We start from the raw sequence: 15,142 nt of genomic DNA, 5'->3' as shown, positions 1-15,142 counted from the left end.
TCAGTACATTTTCTTTTGTGAAATATCTCAAGTCTTTTGTGCATTTTTAATTGGGCTGTTCTCTTACTATTGTGTTTTCTTTATATATTTGAGACCCATTCCTTGATCAGAAATGTTTTGCAGATATTTTCTCCTAGTTTTTGCCTTGTCTTTTCATTTGCTTAACAGAGTCTTTGAGAAGACAGTGACTGCGATGAGATCTAATCTAACGTTTTCTTTTGTGCATCATGTTTCTGTGTGATCATCTTTGCCTGACCCAGACTCACACGTATTTCCTCCCACATTTTAATAATATTGGGTTTTACAGTTAAGCCTATGATCTATTTTTAGCTAATCTTTGTATAAGGTGAAAGGTATGAAGTTCTGTTTGTGTATATGGACATCCAGTCTTCTAGAATTCTATGTAAAAAAGTCTATCCTTTCTGCTTTGAATTGCCTTTAATCCTGTTTGAAAATCACGTAGGCCTGTTATGTGTGGGTCCGTTTCTGAGCCCTCTGCTGGGCCCTATGGGGCTATGTGTGTACACTGCTACCGGGACTGCACTTAATCACTGCTGGGGTTTTATGTACGGTGAGCCTTGAAGTCAGAGTGAGTGCTCCAACAGTCTTCTTTGTTTTCAAAATTCTTTTGGCTGTTTTACTTGCTTTAATTTTCCATATAAAATTTTGAATAACCATGGCATTTTGTACAAAAATCCCTGCTGGGATTTTTATCAGGATTGCATTGAGTCTGTGGACCAATGTGGATGGAATTGACAGTAATATCAGGTCATCTAATCTCAATATTTTATGTAGATTTTATCCAAATTCTCCAGGTGTTTTACAATTTTAAGTGTACAGAATATGCTTACTTTTGTTAGATTATTTAAATATATCATGGTTTTGGTGCTATTATAATTAGCATTTAAATCTCAGATTCTATTTGTTCATGGATAGTATATACAAAGATCTCTCTCACTATATAGATAACAGAGAAAACATGAAATGTTTCTGGTAGGTTGTGGTCATTGTGAAGTCAAATCCTAGGGTAAGAAACTTGATCTAAACAAAGGGCTGGCACACTTTCCTGCAAATACAGACCACATCGTAAATATTTTAGGTTTTCCAGGTCATAAGGTCTTCGATGTAACTACTCAGCTACTACTATGGCTGCTGTAGAAGGTTTAACGGTATGTACATGAACGGCACAGTTGTTTTCCACTAAAGCTTTTTTACAAAAACGGGTGGCAGGCGGATCTGGCCTGTGGGTGGTAATTTGCTTCCTTCTGACCTAAGCCAACTTTTGTGTTGTGCTGCAAGTCTCGGGGCTCTACATGCTGGTCTGTCCAGGTATTGGGAAGTAGGTGAGCTGCAAGAGGATTTGGTCAAGCTCTTATCTTAAATCAAACAGAGGCTAATAACCCCAGGAGAGAGGAAAGATTCAGAAATCCATCGGGGGCTTCTCAGGTGGTGCAGAGTTTAAGAATCTGCCTGCCAACGCAGGGGTCCATGATCTCTGGTCCCGGAAGATCCCACATGCCATGGAGCAAACTAAGTCCGTGCACCACAACTACTGAGCTTGTGCTCTAGAGCCTGCAAGCCACCAACTGTTGAGCCCATGTGCCACAACTATTGAAGCCTGAGCACCTAGAGTCTGTGCTCCGCAACAAGAGAAGCCACCGCAGTGAGAAGCCTGTGCACTGCAACCGAGTAGCCCCTGCTCTCCGCAGCTAGAGAAAGCCTGCTCACAGCAACAATGACCCAACGCAGCCAATCAATCAATCAATAAAAAACCCATCAGGCTGTGTCCCTGTGGCAGGCGACACCAGGACACTGCACGCCACCGGCTCCAGGTCAGTCTGCAGAGTCCACAGCAGCGGTTCCACTGACTCAACTCACACCCACTGCACACGCATACTGTGTACACACAGCACACTGCAACCCAAGCAAACAGAGACTTACATGTGCACACACTCTTCTCAGACTAAGGATGACACACACATTTAATCAAGGTCCAAAATCCGTTTATGGACACATGAACGAGTTACATTTCCCTTGACTTAAAGACTGCCACGGAGGCCTCCCCTGCCTAGCCTGGAGACAGGATGCTGAGAACACGAGTCTGAATCCACGGGGAAGCAGCGGTGTGGCTGAACTTAGAGACAGGGCCCGGGCCACGGCACAGGGCGGCCTTCCAAAGAACCTGGGCTCTGTCGCGGGGCAGGGCCGGCTTCCCCTCCCCCTGAGGTCGTGTTGTCCCCCCCCTCACCCAGCACAAACAAAGCTTGCGCAGGAGTGAAGGACGGGTTCCCAGGTGGGGCTCAGGCCTGGCGGGATCCGGAGCCACAAGGAGGAGAGACGCAGGCCACAGAGCCCACGAGGCCCGAAGGTCCGCCGCGCGGTGCACACGGGTCCCGGCCCGAGGGCTACATCTGCCTCTGCTTGTGCCTGGGGTCGGTCCTGCAGTAGACGAACCAGCGCCCGCGCCGCTTGACCAGGTAGCAGCCCTTGCAGCGCTTCCGGAGGACGGCCTTGGTCTTGAAGCCCAGCGCCGGCGGCAGGCCGAGGGCCCGGGGCGCGGGGAGGGGCGCGGCGACCGCGGGGCCGGGGCCCGGGGGCTGGGGCAGCCGCAGCAGCGGGCCCGCGGCGGCGGCCAGTCTTCTCAGCAGCGCGGCGGCCATGTGGACCTGCGGACGCAGGATCAGGGCGGTCAGGGTGGCCGCGGCCCCTCAGGAGCACCTCCCGCCCCGGCCCCCCGGCTCAGACCCCGCGCCCACGCGCCCCCCCCCGCCCCCCGAGCCCTGCGGCCCCGCCGCCGCCCCTGCCCCCGGGCGCCCCCAGCACCTGGACAGAGCGCGCGGGCCGCCCGCAGCTCACGGCTCCAGCCCCGGCGCCCGCGCCTGCGCCCTCGGCAGCGCCCCGCCCCCAACCGCGGGGCGCGCCGGGAAGGAAGATGGCGGCGGGGTCACGCGGGGTCGCGCGGCGCCCGGCTGCTGCCCCGCGGGCTGCCCGCCCCTGCGCGGTCCCCGGTCCGCCCGCCTTGCCGGCCCCCGGACGTCTGCAGTGTGGGGGGCGCTGTCGGGGGGAGCGCACACCCGGGCAGGAGCACGCTTTCTAAAAGACGGGGAAAGCCCAGGCTCGCGCGGGCACAGGCCCCGCCCGGCTTCCGGGGCTGTGTCCGCGCGGGCACCCCCGCTCCCCAGGCTCACGGGGCCGCCCGCGCTCCCGCCGGGTCTCTGCACGCGACGGCGCGGGCCCGGGAGGGCCGGGGCCCGGCCCAGTCGCGCTCCGGAGCGGCGCGCTCTCGGGGCTGCCCCGCGGGAGCGATGCCCGCGACCGCGCTTGACGGGCAGCGCCGCCGGGCTCCGCCGCGGAGCCCCCAGACCCGCAGGGGAAGGCGCGCCGTCCAGCGTGACGCGCCGCCAGGCTGCCCTGAGCCGGGGCGCTTGCCCAGCGCTCACCAGCGCGGGCCCCCTAACTCCCCCGTGACTGTCCGTCACCGTCGAGGGCAAGCGCCGCGCCTCGTCTTCGCGTCCTCGGGTCGGTCCCGGGCACGCCGGGCGGCCGCTAAGCGCGCAGGGAGCGCGCGCCCCGGCCCGACCGCACCGCGCGTGCGCGCCTCCCCCGGGCGCCGTAGAGCCAGGCCTGCGGGCGCCGTGCGCATGCGTCGGCGCGTCGGCGCGTCGGCGCGCGGGGTCGAGGGTCAGCCGCGAAGATGGCGGCGGCGGTGACCTTCCTCCGGCTGCTGAGCCGGGGCGGCGCGGCGCTGCGGAGCCGGCCCGGGGGCGCCAGGTGCTTCGGGGTGCAGACCTCGCCGACCGGGGAGAAGGTCACGCACACCGGCCAGGTACCCGCTGCGGCGCGGAGAGCGCCCCCCACTCGGGGCGCCCGGGTGGGCGGAGCCTGGCCCGGCCCCCAGGTCCCGCGGTCCGGTGTCCCCGCTGCCCCGAGTCCAGGTCCCGCGGCCCAGCGCCCCGGTGCCCCAAGCCCAGGTCCCGAGGTCCAGTGCCCCAGTGTCCCCCATGCCCCCGGTGCCCCCAGCCCAGTGCCCGCGGTCCAGTGCCCCAGTGCCCCTGACGTCCGTGACCCAGCGCCTGCGGTCCCGTCTTCCATCTCCCGCTCCCCCCGGGTCCCCCGGCCCAGTACCCACAGGGGCACCGAGGCGTGGAGGTGTGAGCGGCCTGTTCGCAGCCACAGCGGTCTCATTCTGAGCTTCTGCGAACTCAGAAACAAGACTGTTATCCCGGCCGGCGCAGCCCGTCGGTTACGGTGGGCAGGCCTCCGGTGGAGTCAGAAACTACAGATTGTGTGGGTTACATCTTGTTATATTTGTGTGATAAGTATCCCGTTTTAATAACTCGAGGGTCTGCTGTTGACTAAAATACAAACACAGCGTGAAGCTGTGATGCTAAGCCCAAAGATGAGAGTGTAAGTACCTGTGCTGTTGAAAGGTCACGCAGCGGGTTCCCTGGGGCCGGTGAGAGAGAAGGTCCAGGTGTCCCCGCGCCAGGACTGCCCGCCTCCGCTTCTTCCCTGCCTTGCTACTTCCCGTTCAGACTCCTACTTTTTGACGTCTTAGGAATCCTGCCTAGAAATGCCACTGGGGCACAACTGCACTTACTCCTCGTGTGTGATCATGAACGGCCTAAACGTTAAGAAAACACTTTTCCTCTAATGTGTGTGACTGGTGTGAGATACAGAATTGGGCTGTGAAAATCAGACATGATCTCTTTCTTTTCAGGTTTATGAAGATAAAGACTACAGGAAAGTTCGATTTGTCGGTCGTCAGAAAGAGGTAAGTAAAAGATCTAGTGAGAGAGAGGTAGGCTCTCATAAAACTGTTTATAACGAAGAAGAAATAAAAAGTAACATGTAAAGTTTAAACTGCCCCTAAACTGTGAGCACTCTAGAGTCCCTGGAATTCTTCATTTCTTCTAAATGTTAAACATGTTTAGTTCTGTTTTGTTTTTTCCCGTGAAATGTGTAACATGACATCCTGTAGGTATGGTTTTGGGTTGCATGTAGATGGGAGGGATCTTTTCTTTCTTCTCTGTGCCCTGTACTTCTGAGACTCTCAGGTTAAAGTAAGTCATCAACTCTTTAAAATTACTCTTTTGGGGTATGTTTTCCATGGTTCACACCACATAGGTTAGGCTGGTTCTTTTAGGGACTTTTGCTGACAAGCTGAAGACAGCACATGGGTGGGTCTTCCCTGAGTGGGTCTGAAACCCCAGTGTGACTGCGGACATTGGAGTTCTTCCACCATGTCATTGTTGCACCACAGATTTGGCATTTATAGTATTTAAAATTTTTTTAGCTTCCCGGAGAGTGTTTCGAAAGACCTTTGGATATGTGGGGAGATTGCACAGGGTACTGAGCTCTCATACAGCCTCTCCCCCCGCTCCCAGCAGTGTCCCTGTTACTCTCCTCTTGCCCGAGTGCGCTGCCTTTGTTAGAAGTGGCAGGTGTGAACCCTCGCTGAGTGTCGATGTGTTGTGAGGAACTCAAGTGCGGGGTTTCCGTGGGCTTCACTCTTGGTGTTGTCTGTTCCGTGGGTTTGGACAAGTGCATAATGTCTCATGTGCAACATGGCAGTGTCACAGAGTGTCCCCTTGCCCCGGACTCCGCTGGGTGCCGCCACTGCATCCCCCCGCCCCGCAGTCCCTGACAACCACTGATCTTACTGCTGCCTCTACAGTTTCCTTTGGTTGTATCTTAAGAAGTAAACTGACTGCACTAAGTCTGAGTGACGAGGAGGGCAGGAAGGTGGATAGCCGAGCCGCCTTTGCAGGAAAGGTGGGACGTGTCCACGCGTGGCTCTCGGCCAGTCTTGACCGGAGAGGCGCCCTGTGCGGCTGCAGCGAGTCTGCACAGGAATCCACGGCCCTCGGCCTGGGACGGGCCTCCCAGAGAGAAGATGTTGTGAAGAGCCTGCCCCCAGCCCCGCCCCCAAGGAGGGGACAGAGTGGGGCCTGCGGTGGCCCCTTGGCCGCAGGCGGGAGGGTTCTGTGCTCCCGGGTGGAGGCGGGTGGTTCTCTCCCCTCCCCCCGTATCTGTGAAGAGCGACCCTCGTTTCCTCCTCTCCACTGCAGCCTCGGGCCCCTCTGGGTGCTGATGGGGTTCTGGGTGCACAGGGCGAGCAGCCACGAGGCCCCGGTCCCCCGGGACTGGCTGGGCACAGCACTTCTCAGCATCATGATAAACAGATGCTAGGGTTACTCACGGAGCCGGAATTGCAGTTCCCTCGGGCGGCGTTTCCTCCCCGCGTATCTCGTCTGCGTGCTTGTCTCCAGGGATGTTTGGGGGGCGGGGGTGAGGGTCCCACTGCTGACGTGTTTGTCCTCTGTGACTGTGCTCTGATCCCGTGACCCTCTAGTCTGCAGAGGTGGGCGCCCTTCCAGATGTGGTCTTGCCGTCTTCTCCCCTGAGTGTGTCAGCTGGGGCGGGGTCCAGCAGCTCCGTCAGATCGGATCAGGGCCTGTGTGTGGGCTGAGCCTCCGCCTGTGACGCGGGGCTCCCGCTGGGCCGTGCGTGGCAGTTCTGGTTCTGGTTCTGGTTCTGGCTGCTGTGGGTGAGCGCCTCCAGGGCCATCGGCTCACACGATGGTCTCACTGCGTCCCAGCTGAGTACCTGCACCGAGAGACGCTGGCTCCCTGAGGAGAGAGGAGAAATGCTTCGTTCTTTCCTTTTATTTACCAGCTTAAAAATCATGAGTTGATTTCCTCCAGTAAGGAGATCAGTGGACTTAGAACGTCACTGTGAAACAGCGGGGTCACGCGTGTTGTTGTGTTTCCGTGCGTCCCAGTTCTGGTTCCGCGTCCCTCCAATTTCCCGCGTCCCCGTTGCCCCTCGTGGTCTGGGGCTGCCTTTCCCTCCGTCCCCGCGCGGCTCAGCCTCAGCTGTCGCGTTGCCTGCTCGGGGACCTGAGCCAGCTGTCCTTTCAGAGCCGGGTGCCCACGGTGACGCGGTCGTGCAGGCGGCGCAGCCCCTGGCTCTGCTGCTGCTTCTGGTCTTTCCCAGCAGATGGAGGCGGAGAGCGTGTGCACGTGTGCCCATGCGTGTGCACGTGTGTGCTTGTGTGTGTGTGGGGGGCAGGGCCAGGAGAGAAAAGGTGACACCACACGTGGGGCAGGGTGTTAACAGTCGGTGATTCCAGGGAAAGACAAGTGAGAATGCTTTGTACTGTTGTAATTCTCGCAGCTTTTCTATAAGTTTGACATCGTAGCCAAATGAAAAGTTAAGTGTGTATGTACACATTTAATTATTTGTGTATTTTGAGGACCTACCCTGGTAATATTTAAACAAAAGGTACAGAGCGTGCCTTTGCTGCCAGTGTGTGTGTGTGTGTGTGTGTGTGTGTGTGTGTGTGTGTGTATGTGTGTGTGTTGGGGGGTGTACGTTGATTTAAATTCTGGGAGAGCGTCTAGTGTTTTGTTCTTGTCCTTCTTGTTCCAGGTGAATGAGAACTTTGCCATTGATCTGATAGCAGAGCAGCCTGTGAGCCCAGTCGAGAGTCGAGTGATATCGTGTGACGGCGGCGGGGGGGCCCTGGGCCACCCCAGAGTGTTTATAAACCTGGTAACGTGCTGTCTGTCCCCGGGCCCCTGTCCGTCTGTCATGTCCCCGCTGGCCACACACCCTCTCCCTCGGTCTTGCCTACGCACCGTAGACGGGCTGAACGACGGGCGTGTCCAGGGCACCTCTGACTGTGACGTGTGTGACGCCCTTGGGGTCACCCGCCCTGCTGTCCTTCCTCTCAGGCGTAGGCGGCTGTCTTTCCCCCGGAACCACTGCGTTGGCGCGTGTGTGATTGTTTACACTGTTGGTAAACACACACACAGAGCCTTCGAGGAGGACAGCACGGGGTGTTAGAGCAGAGGAGGAAGCCTCGGCATAAAGCTCAGGTGCACGTGGCGTTAGGGAAGGCTGGGGCCCACCGCCGCCCCTGCTGCTGTGTGCAGGCTGGACCCCAGCCCTGAGGGGTGGGCCTCTGTCCAGCGCCCCACCCCTCCGGGCCTTCCAGGCCCCTGCTCAGGGCCGGGAGGGTGGCCGGGACCCGACCGTGTGTTCCAGGGTGAGGAGCCCACAGCCCCCTGTGCGTCTGGGGGAGCAGGCTGGACCCAGGGCCTCTGGTCCAGCATCCGGCCGTGACCCCGAGCTCTGCGGGCGCCCTGGGTTGGCACTGTATTTCCAGCGTCTACTTTCAGTGTCTGATGGTCACCTGTGTCTAGATTGAAGTGGAATACGGGAATAGAAGTGTGTTCCCTTTGAATTTTTCAGGACAAAGAAACCAAGACGGGGACGTGCGGCTACTGCGGCCTGCAGTTCCGCCAGCACCACCACTAGGGACGCACGCGGGCAGCGCGGTGGCGCAGGGACTGGCACCCACCGGTGCCGAATAGAGGGTGTCGGTTGTTCCGAGAACGCTGTGCACGGCTCGTTTCTCTCACGCGCGCTGACTTAGGACTGCAGCTCCGGGCGGCGTCCCCTCCCCTCCCGGGCCTGCCACCTGCTCCTGCCCCGCGGGCCCACAGCGGCGCTGGGGAGACGGGGACGGACGGGGCTGACCTGGCCGCTCAGGGCTCGGCCGGCCCGGCTGCACCCTGGTCATGCGTCCGCTGTCGCGCTTTCCGCCCATCTGATCCCCAGGCTCCACCCAGCGTCTCAGGTCCCGCGGAGCTAAGTCCCTGCTCAGAGATTTTAACAGTCACGTGTGAGCCGAGCTAAGTGCAAGCTGTGTATTTTAAAGAGTGATGGTTATGATGTCGTGTAACACAAAAATAAAAATCAAGTGATGAGGGACGAGAATGGAGGCTTCGTGGGGTGCCGGGAATCCCCGAGGAGAAGGCGGTGCGCGGGGTGGGGGGCACAGGCTCCTGAGCTGGGGGGAGCCTGCACGTCACCCCGTGCCCGGCAGAGCTGGCGAGAAGAGACGCAGCTGGGCGTGTTCTCGTTGTAAACCGTGAGTTGGTGAAACTCTTAACTTTAGAGTCGGGAGGAAACAAGACCGTTTACGCTTCCAGATGGAAGGAGAGGTGACCGTGTGGCAGAGTGACTGCAGGAGCACTGGCGTCTGGCCTTCAGCCCTGGAGGCTGGGCGCAGTAAGTGGCTGATAGTCAGGGACCCTGGGCGCCACCAGTGTGAGAGTCACCGTGGGTGGAAGAGGACTCGGGGAGCCACTCCCAGACCCCAGCCAGCCCGTGGCAGGCGGGCGGGGGGGGGCCTCAGCTTGTGGGCCGGGCCACGTGGGCGGGTGCGGCCCCGCGCGCAGGGGTGCTCGCCAAGGCTCTCGGACTCAGAGCCACAGGCCTAGGGCCTCAGGTAGTGGGCTTAGGGGCTGGCTGTGCCGGCACGGCTGGGAGGTGGGGGCGGGGCCTGGGGGGTCTCCAGGGGTGAGGATAGGAGACTCCGGGTCTCCCTGGAGTGGGATGAGTGGGGGGTAACCCTGACGAGGGGAAGGGATGCCCCTGGAGACCAGGTAACTGGAGAACACACCCGGGCTGTAAGGGCGCCCGAGGAGGGGAATCTGGCCAGGAAATGGACAAAGGCTGCAGACAGTGAACGAGGCACAGCCCGCAGCTCAGGTCCCTGGTCCTGCACAGTGGACCCCTGGCTGCAGAGGGCCTCCTGTCTAATTTGCTGGAGTTTTAACCTTATGTGGATGTTGAGTTTTATCAACAGAAACAGACTCACCACCACAGAAAACAGACTTAGGGTTACCAGAAGGGAAAGGTGTGGGAGAGGGATAAGGTAGGAGTTTGGGAGGAACATATACACACTACTGTATACAAAGCAGGTACACAACAAGGTCCTGCTGCGTAGCCAAGGCAGCCATCGTCAGAATCCTGTAATAAACCATAATGGAGAATCTGGAAGAATATGTGTGTGTATACACACACGTGACGCAATCAGAGGCTCACGCGACGTAAGACAGCTATACTTCAGTTAAAAAAGAGGTCCTTCCAGCTGTGTCCCCTTACAACGTATGAGCGTTAGAAAACTTCACGAATGTGCACGTCATTTCTCCGGTCCTGGAGTAGCGGTCTCCCTCTCCTCCTCCCTCATCTCAATTTACTATTTCTGCTCCTTTTTGAAACACTGCACTAAGTTTATGAAGCGGACTGGCGTGAGGAGCCGTGGGCAGGTAGAGAACTTGGCCGCATCTTTTCAGTTCTGGTCACAGAGTGGCCGCCATCACGGCAGACCTGCCCCAGGCGTGTGCTTAAGGGAGCCGTGCCGCGGCCGTCACATGCAGGTTTAGAACGATCCCTTCAGCGCCCGGGCTCAGGAAGTGTTCGCGCTCAGGGAAGCAGTGAGACACAGCGCGTGCTTACTGCCCGGGCCGTCCGCAGCTCTGCGGGGGGTGGCGCTCCTTTGAAGGGGCCTCTCCAACACCAGCCCACCATTAGGAATACGATTTGGGTGATTCCTATTGTCCTTTGTGCGCTTTGAGATTTTCATGATAAACGTGGCTTAAAATCCTGAATATTCTATTTCCGTATAAAAATTTTCATTGGGACTAACACCGACCTAATGGGCAAGGGACTAGAGAGAAGCACACGTGCGTGTCCAGCTTCCTGCTGCTCACAGACGCTGCAGCAGCTGCAGTCGCGCACGGCGTCCCAGGTTCACCGTCCGCACCTCCATCCTGAGATCCCAGCCTCCAGAGTGAGTGCCGGGGGGGCCGCTGCGCCCACAGCCAGTGATGGTTACACCGACCTGCACCCGCGGGTGAGCCCTGGGCCCCTGCACAGCCGGCAGGGCAGGGGCCCAGGGGACGTCATCCCGAGGGTGAGCCCGGCCCCTCCCTCCCACCGTGGGCAGGGGCTGGGTCACCCCAGGCCTTGGGGTCCTGCCTCTACTTACCCGGGAGGCTCCACCCTGCAGGGTCGCTCCCACATTGGGCAGGAGTCCCAGCCCGACCTGAGTGCAGGTGGGTGGGCTGTTAGGAGTCAAGTGTGCTTTCCCACGAACCTGGCTCAGCCCTGCCCCATTGGTGCTTGGACCGAGGGGGCTGCAGCGGGCTCTGCGGTGTGGGGAACGTGAGGTGAGGGGTCCACCCTGACGTCACACAGCCCAGGCGTGTAGGTGGACGAGGCCCAGAGTATGCACCAGTGGCCGACCCAAGTGTGCACGTCTGCAGCACCTGTGCAGGCAGGGCTTAGGGCCTCGGCGCTGCCGTGTCTGATGGATGCTCAGAGCTGTCCTGTGGGGCCGCGGGCCGCCCCCGCCCCTGCCCCTGCCCCTGCCCCTGCCTGGCCATGCTGGGTGCCACTGGGCCGGGGTGACCCATGGCGGGGGGTGTCCTGTGATTTCTTTCTTTTGTACGTGTGCAACAGTTACCTGGTTTTATGGGGGATCTGTTTGTTCCATTTCCCCAGTCCTGCCGTGAGAAGGTGATTCCTGCAGCCGTGTATGTGGCTGTTGTGGATACAGTGGTCCCTGTTATTCTGTCAACTTAAGGCTGAAAATACTACATAGAAAATTCCAGAAATAAACGATTTATAAATCTTTTTATTGGGGTAGAGTTGCTTTACAATGCTGTGCTAGTTTCTGCTGCACAGGGAAGGGAACCAGCTGTAGGTACACGTATGTCCCCTCCCTCTCGGACCTCCCTCCTCCCACCCACCCCACCCACCCGCTGAGCCGAGCTCCCTGTGCTGCACAGCAGCTTCCACTAGCTATCTTACACGTGGTAGTGTACACACATCAATCCTAATCTCCCGACTCGTCCCACCCTCCCCTTCCCCACCGTGTCCACGTGTCTGTTCTCTAAAATTTCCCGATGTTCTGAGTAGCACGATGAAACCTCCCGCCAACCTGCTCTGTCCAGTCCAGGCCAAGAATCATCCTTTTGTCCAGTGTATCTGGCTGTTGGTCACTGTACCTTCTTGTCATCAGATCCACGGTCGTGGTGGCCAGGGCTTTTGTTCGAGTGCCCCTGGTTTACTCAACAGTGGCCCCAGAGTGCACAGGTGTGTGTACAAAAAACACAGTAATGTGGGACTTCAGGCGTCCACGGGGCTCTCGGAAGGTCTCCTCCTTGGATAAGAGGGGCTCGTGGATCTGGGTGTCTAGGCAACATCGTGCCGTCTCCCACGGCTGGAAACGGCCACAAACGGTGCCTCACACACACAGCCATTCTCTCCCAGAGGCCGGATGCCTGAGGTCAAGGAGTCCCAGGGCCTCCCAGGCCACCCCTGCCTTGAAGGGCCCTCTCCGGCCTCCGGTGGTGCCCGTGGTCCTGGGCGTTCCTGTGCGTGTAGACGCACCACCCCGTCTCTGCCTCCATCTGCCCGTGACCTTCCTGTAAGGACGCCAGTCACTGGATTTGGGATGACCGGTCTTAACTAGTTACACCTGCAAAAACCTGCCTCCAGTCAGGCCCAGGGTGAGGTTCTGGGGGGGCGTGAGGTCGGGGGTGCCCCACCCAGCCCAGCATCTGGACAGGAGGCGGAAGAAAGGCCCGTCCTGCGGCTGCTGTCCCAGAGCAGAGGGGCTTGTGCCGGGAGCGCCCCCGCCCCACGCCCAGGGCCTGGACGGCCCCTCGGCCGCACGAGGTGACCGTGACGGCCCCGGGTTGGTGCCAAGGTGGGGCATTGCTGCCCAGCCCCTCCCAGGGGCTCTGCCCAGTGCTGCCCAGAGGGGCAGCTTCCCTCGAGCCAGGAGACAACAAGCAGGGATGTTTTCCCCTAAAAATCTTCTGAGTAAACACACAAACTGGGGCATTCGCATAAGAGAGTAAAAAAGTTACATTGCTGTCTGCTAAAAATGGAAGTATCTATTTCTGAGTTGAAATGGAAGCCAAGGAAAACTGAACTGGGAGCATTAGAATACAGTGTTTCCTCGGAGGGACCCGGCCCACAGAGCCCAGGCACAGCCCTTCACGAGCGGGCAGCTCCCACCCCCCGGGCGGACGACCTGTAGCCTGTGCCTCTGCAGCTCTGCGGGGACTTGAGCTCAGAGGAAGGCCTGGCCTTTCCCGAGCGCAGGGCAGGTGCGTCCGTGTCTGTCCCACCGTGCACGCCTCCCCTGGAGCCTGCCAGGCCCCGTCTGTCAGCAGCCGGGCCCGTCAGACGCCGGGCCCGTCCCCATCCCCCCCGGGGACCGCAGAGGACCCGGTTCTCGGCCCTGGTGCTGGAGCAGGGGGACGCGCCTTCCGGAACGCAAACGTACAAACACAACCACGTGACTTTATGGAGAAGAAATGTGTTACCTGCATCGAAAGGTGCAGTTTTACACCAGCGGCTCTACACGCGCCACTAACAGGAGGCGTCCCGGCTGCACAGACCCCAAGGGCTCTCCCGCAGCAGGAACAACACTGTATCCGCAGGTGTCACGGTCCTCACCAGGTCAGGTCTCGTAAGAGCCTTTGTCCTCCTGGAAACAAGCCCCCACCCCAGTGCCTCCAGGTGGAAACCACAGTCCATCCCCAGCACAGCCCGGAGGGAAAAGCCCCGCGGATTCTGGTGGAATCCTTTAGCCACGCCCCCCCTTCCAAAAAAGGAGAAAGCAGGAGCCTCGGGCACCTCCTGGCTCAGGCAGGGGGAGGTCCAGTGTGTAGGGCAGATGGGAGGCTGCGGGGGAGGGGGTTGGGGGGTTGGGGGAGCCGGCGAGGGCGGTGGGTGTGGCCCTGGCCTGCAGGAAGGAGGGGTCGTCACCTGCCCTGCAGAGCTGAGGACGGAGCCCAAGTGTTCAGGGAGGGGGCCCTACTAGAATGGCTCTGGGGGCAGGACCCTCAGGGGCCTCCCCAGGACAGACCTCCCCTCAATGTCCCCTGCCTGCTTGTGTCATAGAAAAAGTTTAGTCAACGAAGAAACAATCAGAGAAGTGAGAAAATGCAGAGGCAAAGAGAAAGTCAGATAGGACAAAATAATAATCCTTCAGTCATTAAAGTCAAGGACTTTAGTTCCTTCTCAAGGGCCATAGATAGATAGTATTCTGAGCCTGTCCTGTGAGCTGTCTGGTAGATACTGAACCCCCCACCAGGTGGAAGACGTTAACTACGTGGTGACCAGGCTGTAGCTGTGACACCAGCTGCCACAGTTACAAGAAGTGGCCTCAACGAAGTGGAAACAAACCGACCCTGGACCTGAAGACTCACTGTACCTAAAACAATCAAGACGACGCTGGTCAGACCACCTATGACCAAGGTGGCCGTCAGAGCTGCCTGTGCTGTTTCTGCACGTAACCCCTGCCCTCTGTCTGCAAAAGCTCTTGTCCCCTGGTTGTCCCCGGGGGCGGGGGGGCGGGGGGCGAGTGGGTTGGACGTTGGACATGTGTCCGCCCTCACCCCCGGTTGCTGGCTTCAGAAGTAAAGCAAACTTTCCTTTTCGTCAAACTTGCCACTTGAGTATTGGCTTTCGAGCGTGAGCAGCTGGACCTGACCTTGGGGAACACCCGCGGGACTCCTTTCCCAGACGTTGCTCTGGGCCCGGCTCTGAGGGGCCCCCGAGCTCCTTGGGGAGAACTGTCCTCCAGCACCACGATGGACGTCAACGGTGCTGCCCTGCCCTGCGCCCGCGTCAGCTGGTTGATAGGACTCCAGGGCGGCCGAGAGGAGGTCGCCAGAGCCGAGGGTGCGGTTCCGAGGGACGCGTGTCCCCCTGCAGCTCTCTGAGGTCGTGGTCAGAGGATGAGGAAGAGGGACAGAAGCCGGGACGTTACCTGACCTGGCCGAGAGAAACAAAAACAACAAACCCCGTCTCCAGGTCTGAGGCAGCTCGCACACCTGGAGCCCCTGATGGAGGTTCTGGGGAGGGACGGTGAGGGGAGCCTGCATGGTGATGTCCCTGACACTTGGGTCCTTCCCCAGGAAGAGGCCACCCTCCGCCGGAGCCGCTGGGCGCTGGGCGGGAGACTGGGCTTTTCCGGGACTGTGGTGCTCTGTCTGCACGGACACCCGAAACAGCACCACGAAACAGCTCTGACGTCTGACACCAACACAGCATCCTGCTTTCCTGGACGGTAGCGCTCTGTGCGCGGTTTTACTTTCAACCTACTCGACGCGTGTATTTGAGGTGAGCTTCTTGTAGGCAGCGGAGTTGACCCACTCTGCCGACCTCTGTCTTTTTGTGGATGTCTTTAGACCTTTGACGCTGAGTTGGTTACGGACCCCTCAGGGCTCACACCTGCCCTTTGTGAAAGGACAGCCTCCCCACC

At 59.0% G+C, this 15,142-nt stretch overlaps 2 protein-coding genes across 4 annotated transcripts; one reads left to right on the top strand and one right to left on the bottom strand.

Moving 5' to 3' along the window:
• Window positions 1-1,981: 1,981 nt before the first annotated feature.
• MRPL36 (mitochondrial ribosomal protein L36) lies at window positions 1,982-3,601 on the bottom strand. 3 transcript variants are annotated; one of them, XM_057710063.1, is made up of 2 exons: window positions 3,480-3,601; window positions 1,982-2,666 (listed from the first exon to the last, which is right to left on the bottom strand). In XM_057710063.1, exon 2 carries the CDS (start codon window positions 2,658-2,660, stop codon window positions 2,406-2,408), a length of 255 nt encoding a protein of 84 aa, XP_057566046.1. In that variant the 5' UTR covers window positions 2,661-2,666; window positions 3,480-3,601; the 3' UTR covers window positions 1,982-2,405. The 3 variants fall into 3 exon arrangements, with proteins under 3 accessions (XP_057566046.1, XP_057566045.1, XP_057566047.1); XM_057710062.1 differs by having other exon boundaries at window positions 3,441-3,572; XM_057710064.1 differs by lacking the exon at window positions 3,480-3,601 and adding an exon at window positions 2,824-3,086.
• Window positions 3,551-8,779, top strand: NDUFS6 (NADH:ubiquinone oxidoreductase subunit S6). Its single transcript, XM_057710061.1, has 4 exons — window positions 3,551-3,826; window positions 4,721-4,774; window positions 7,435-7,557; window positions 8,260-8,779. The coding sequence occupies exons 1-4, from the start codon at window positions 3,695-3,697 to the stop codon at window positions 8,323-8,325; spliced, it is 375 nt and encodes a 124-aa protein (XP_057566044.1). The 5' UTR covers window positions 3,551-3,694; the 3' UTR covers window positions 8,326-8,779.
• The last annotated feature ends 6,363 nt before the right edge of the window (window positions 8,780-15,142 follow it).

The sequence above is a fragment of the Hippopotamus amphibius genome, chromosome 15, assembly GCF_030028045.1.
Source record: "Hippopotamus amphibius kiboko isolate mHipAmp2 chromosome 15, mHipAmp2.hap2, whole genome shotgun sequence".
NCBI lineage: Eukaryota > Metazoa > Chordata > Mammalia > Artiodactyla > Hippopotamidae > Hippopotamus > Hippopotamus amphibius.
The sequence above is the reverse complement of the archived record's forward strand: the minus strand, read 5'-3'. Positions and strand labels throughout refer to the sequence as shown.

Excerpts from the sequence above, each read along its gene's own strand:
- MRPL36 (XM_057710063.1), bottom strand. The coding sequence starts at position 2,660 with ATGGCCGCCGCGCTGCTGAGAAGACTGGCCGCCGCCGCGGGCCCGCTG.
- NDUFS6 (XM_057710061.1), top strand. The coding sequence starts at position 3,695 with ATGGCGGCGGCGGTGACCTTCCTCCGGCTGCTGAGCCGGGGCGGCGCG. Across the intron at positions 4,775-7,434 it reads TTGTCGGTCGTCAGAAAGAG|GTGAATGAGAACTTTGCCAT; the intron begins GTAAGTAAAAGA and ends TTCTTGTTCCAG. Across the intron at positions 7,558-8,259 it reads CCAGAGTGTTTATAAACCTG|GACAAAGAAACCAAGACGGG; the intron begins GTAACGTGCTGT and ends TGAATTTTTCAG.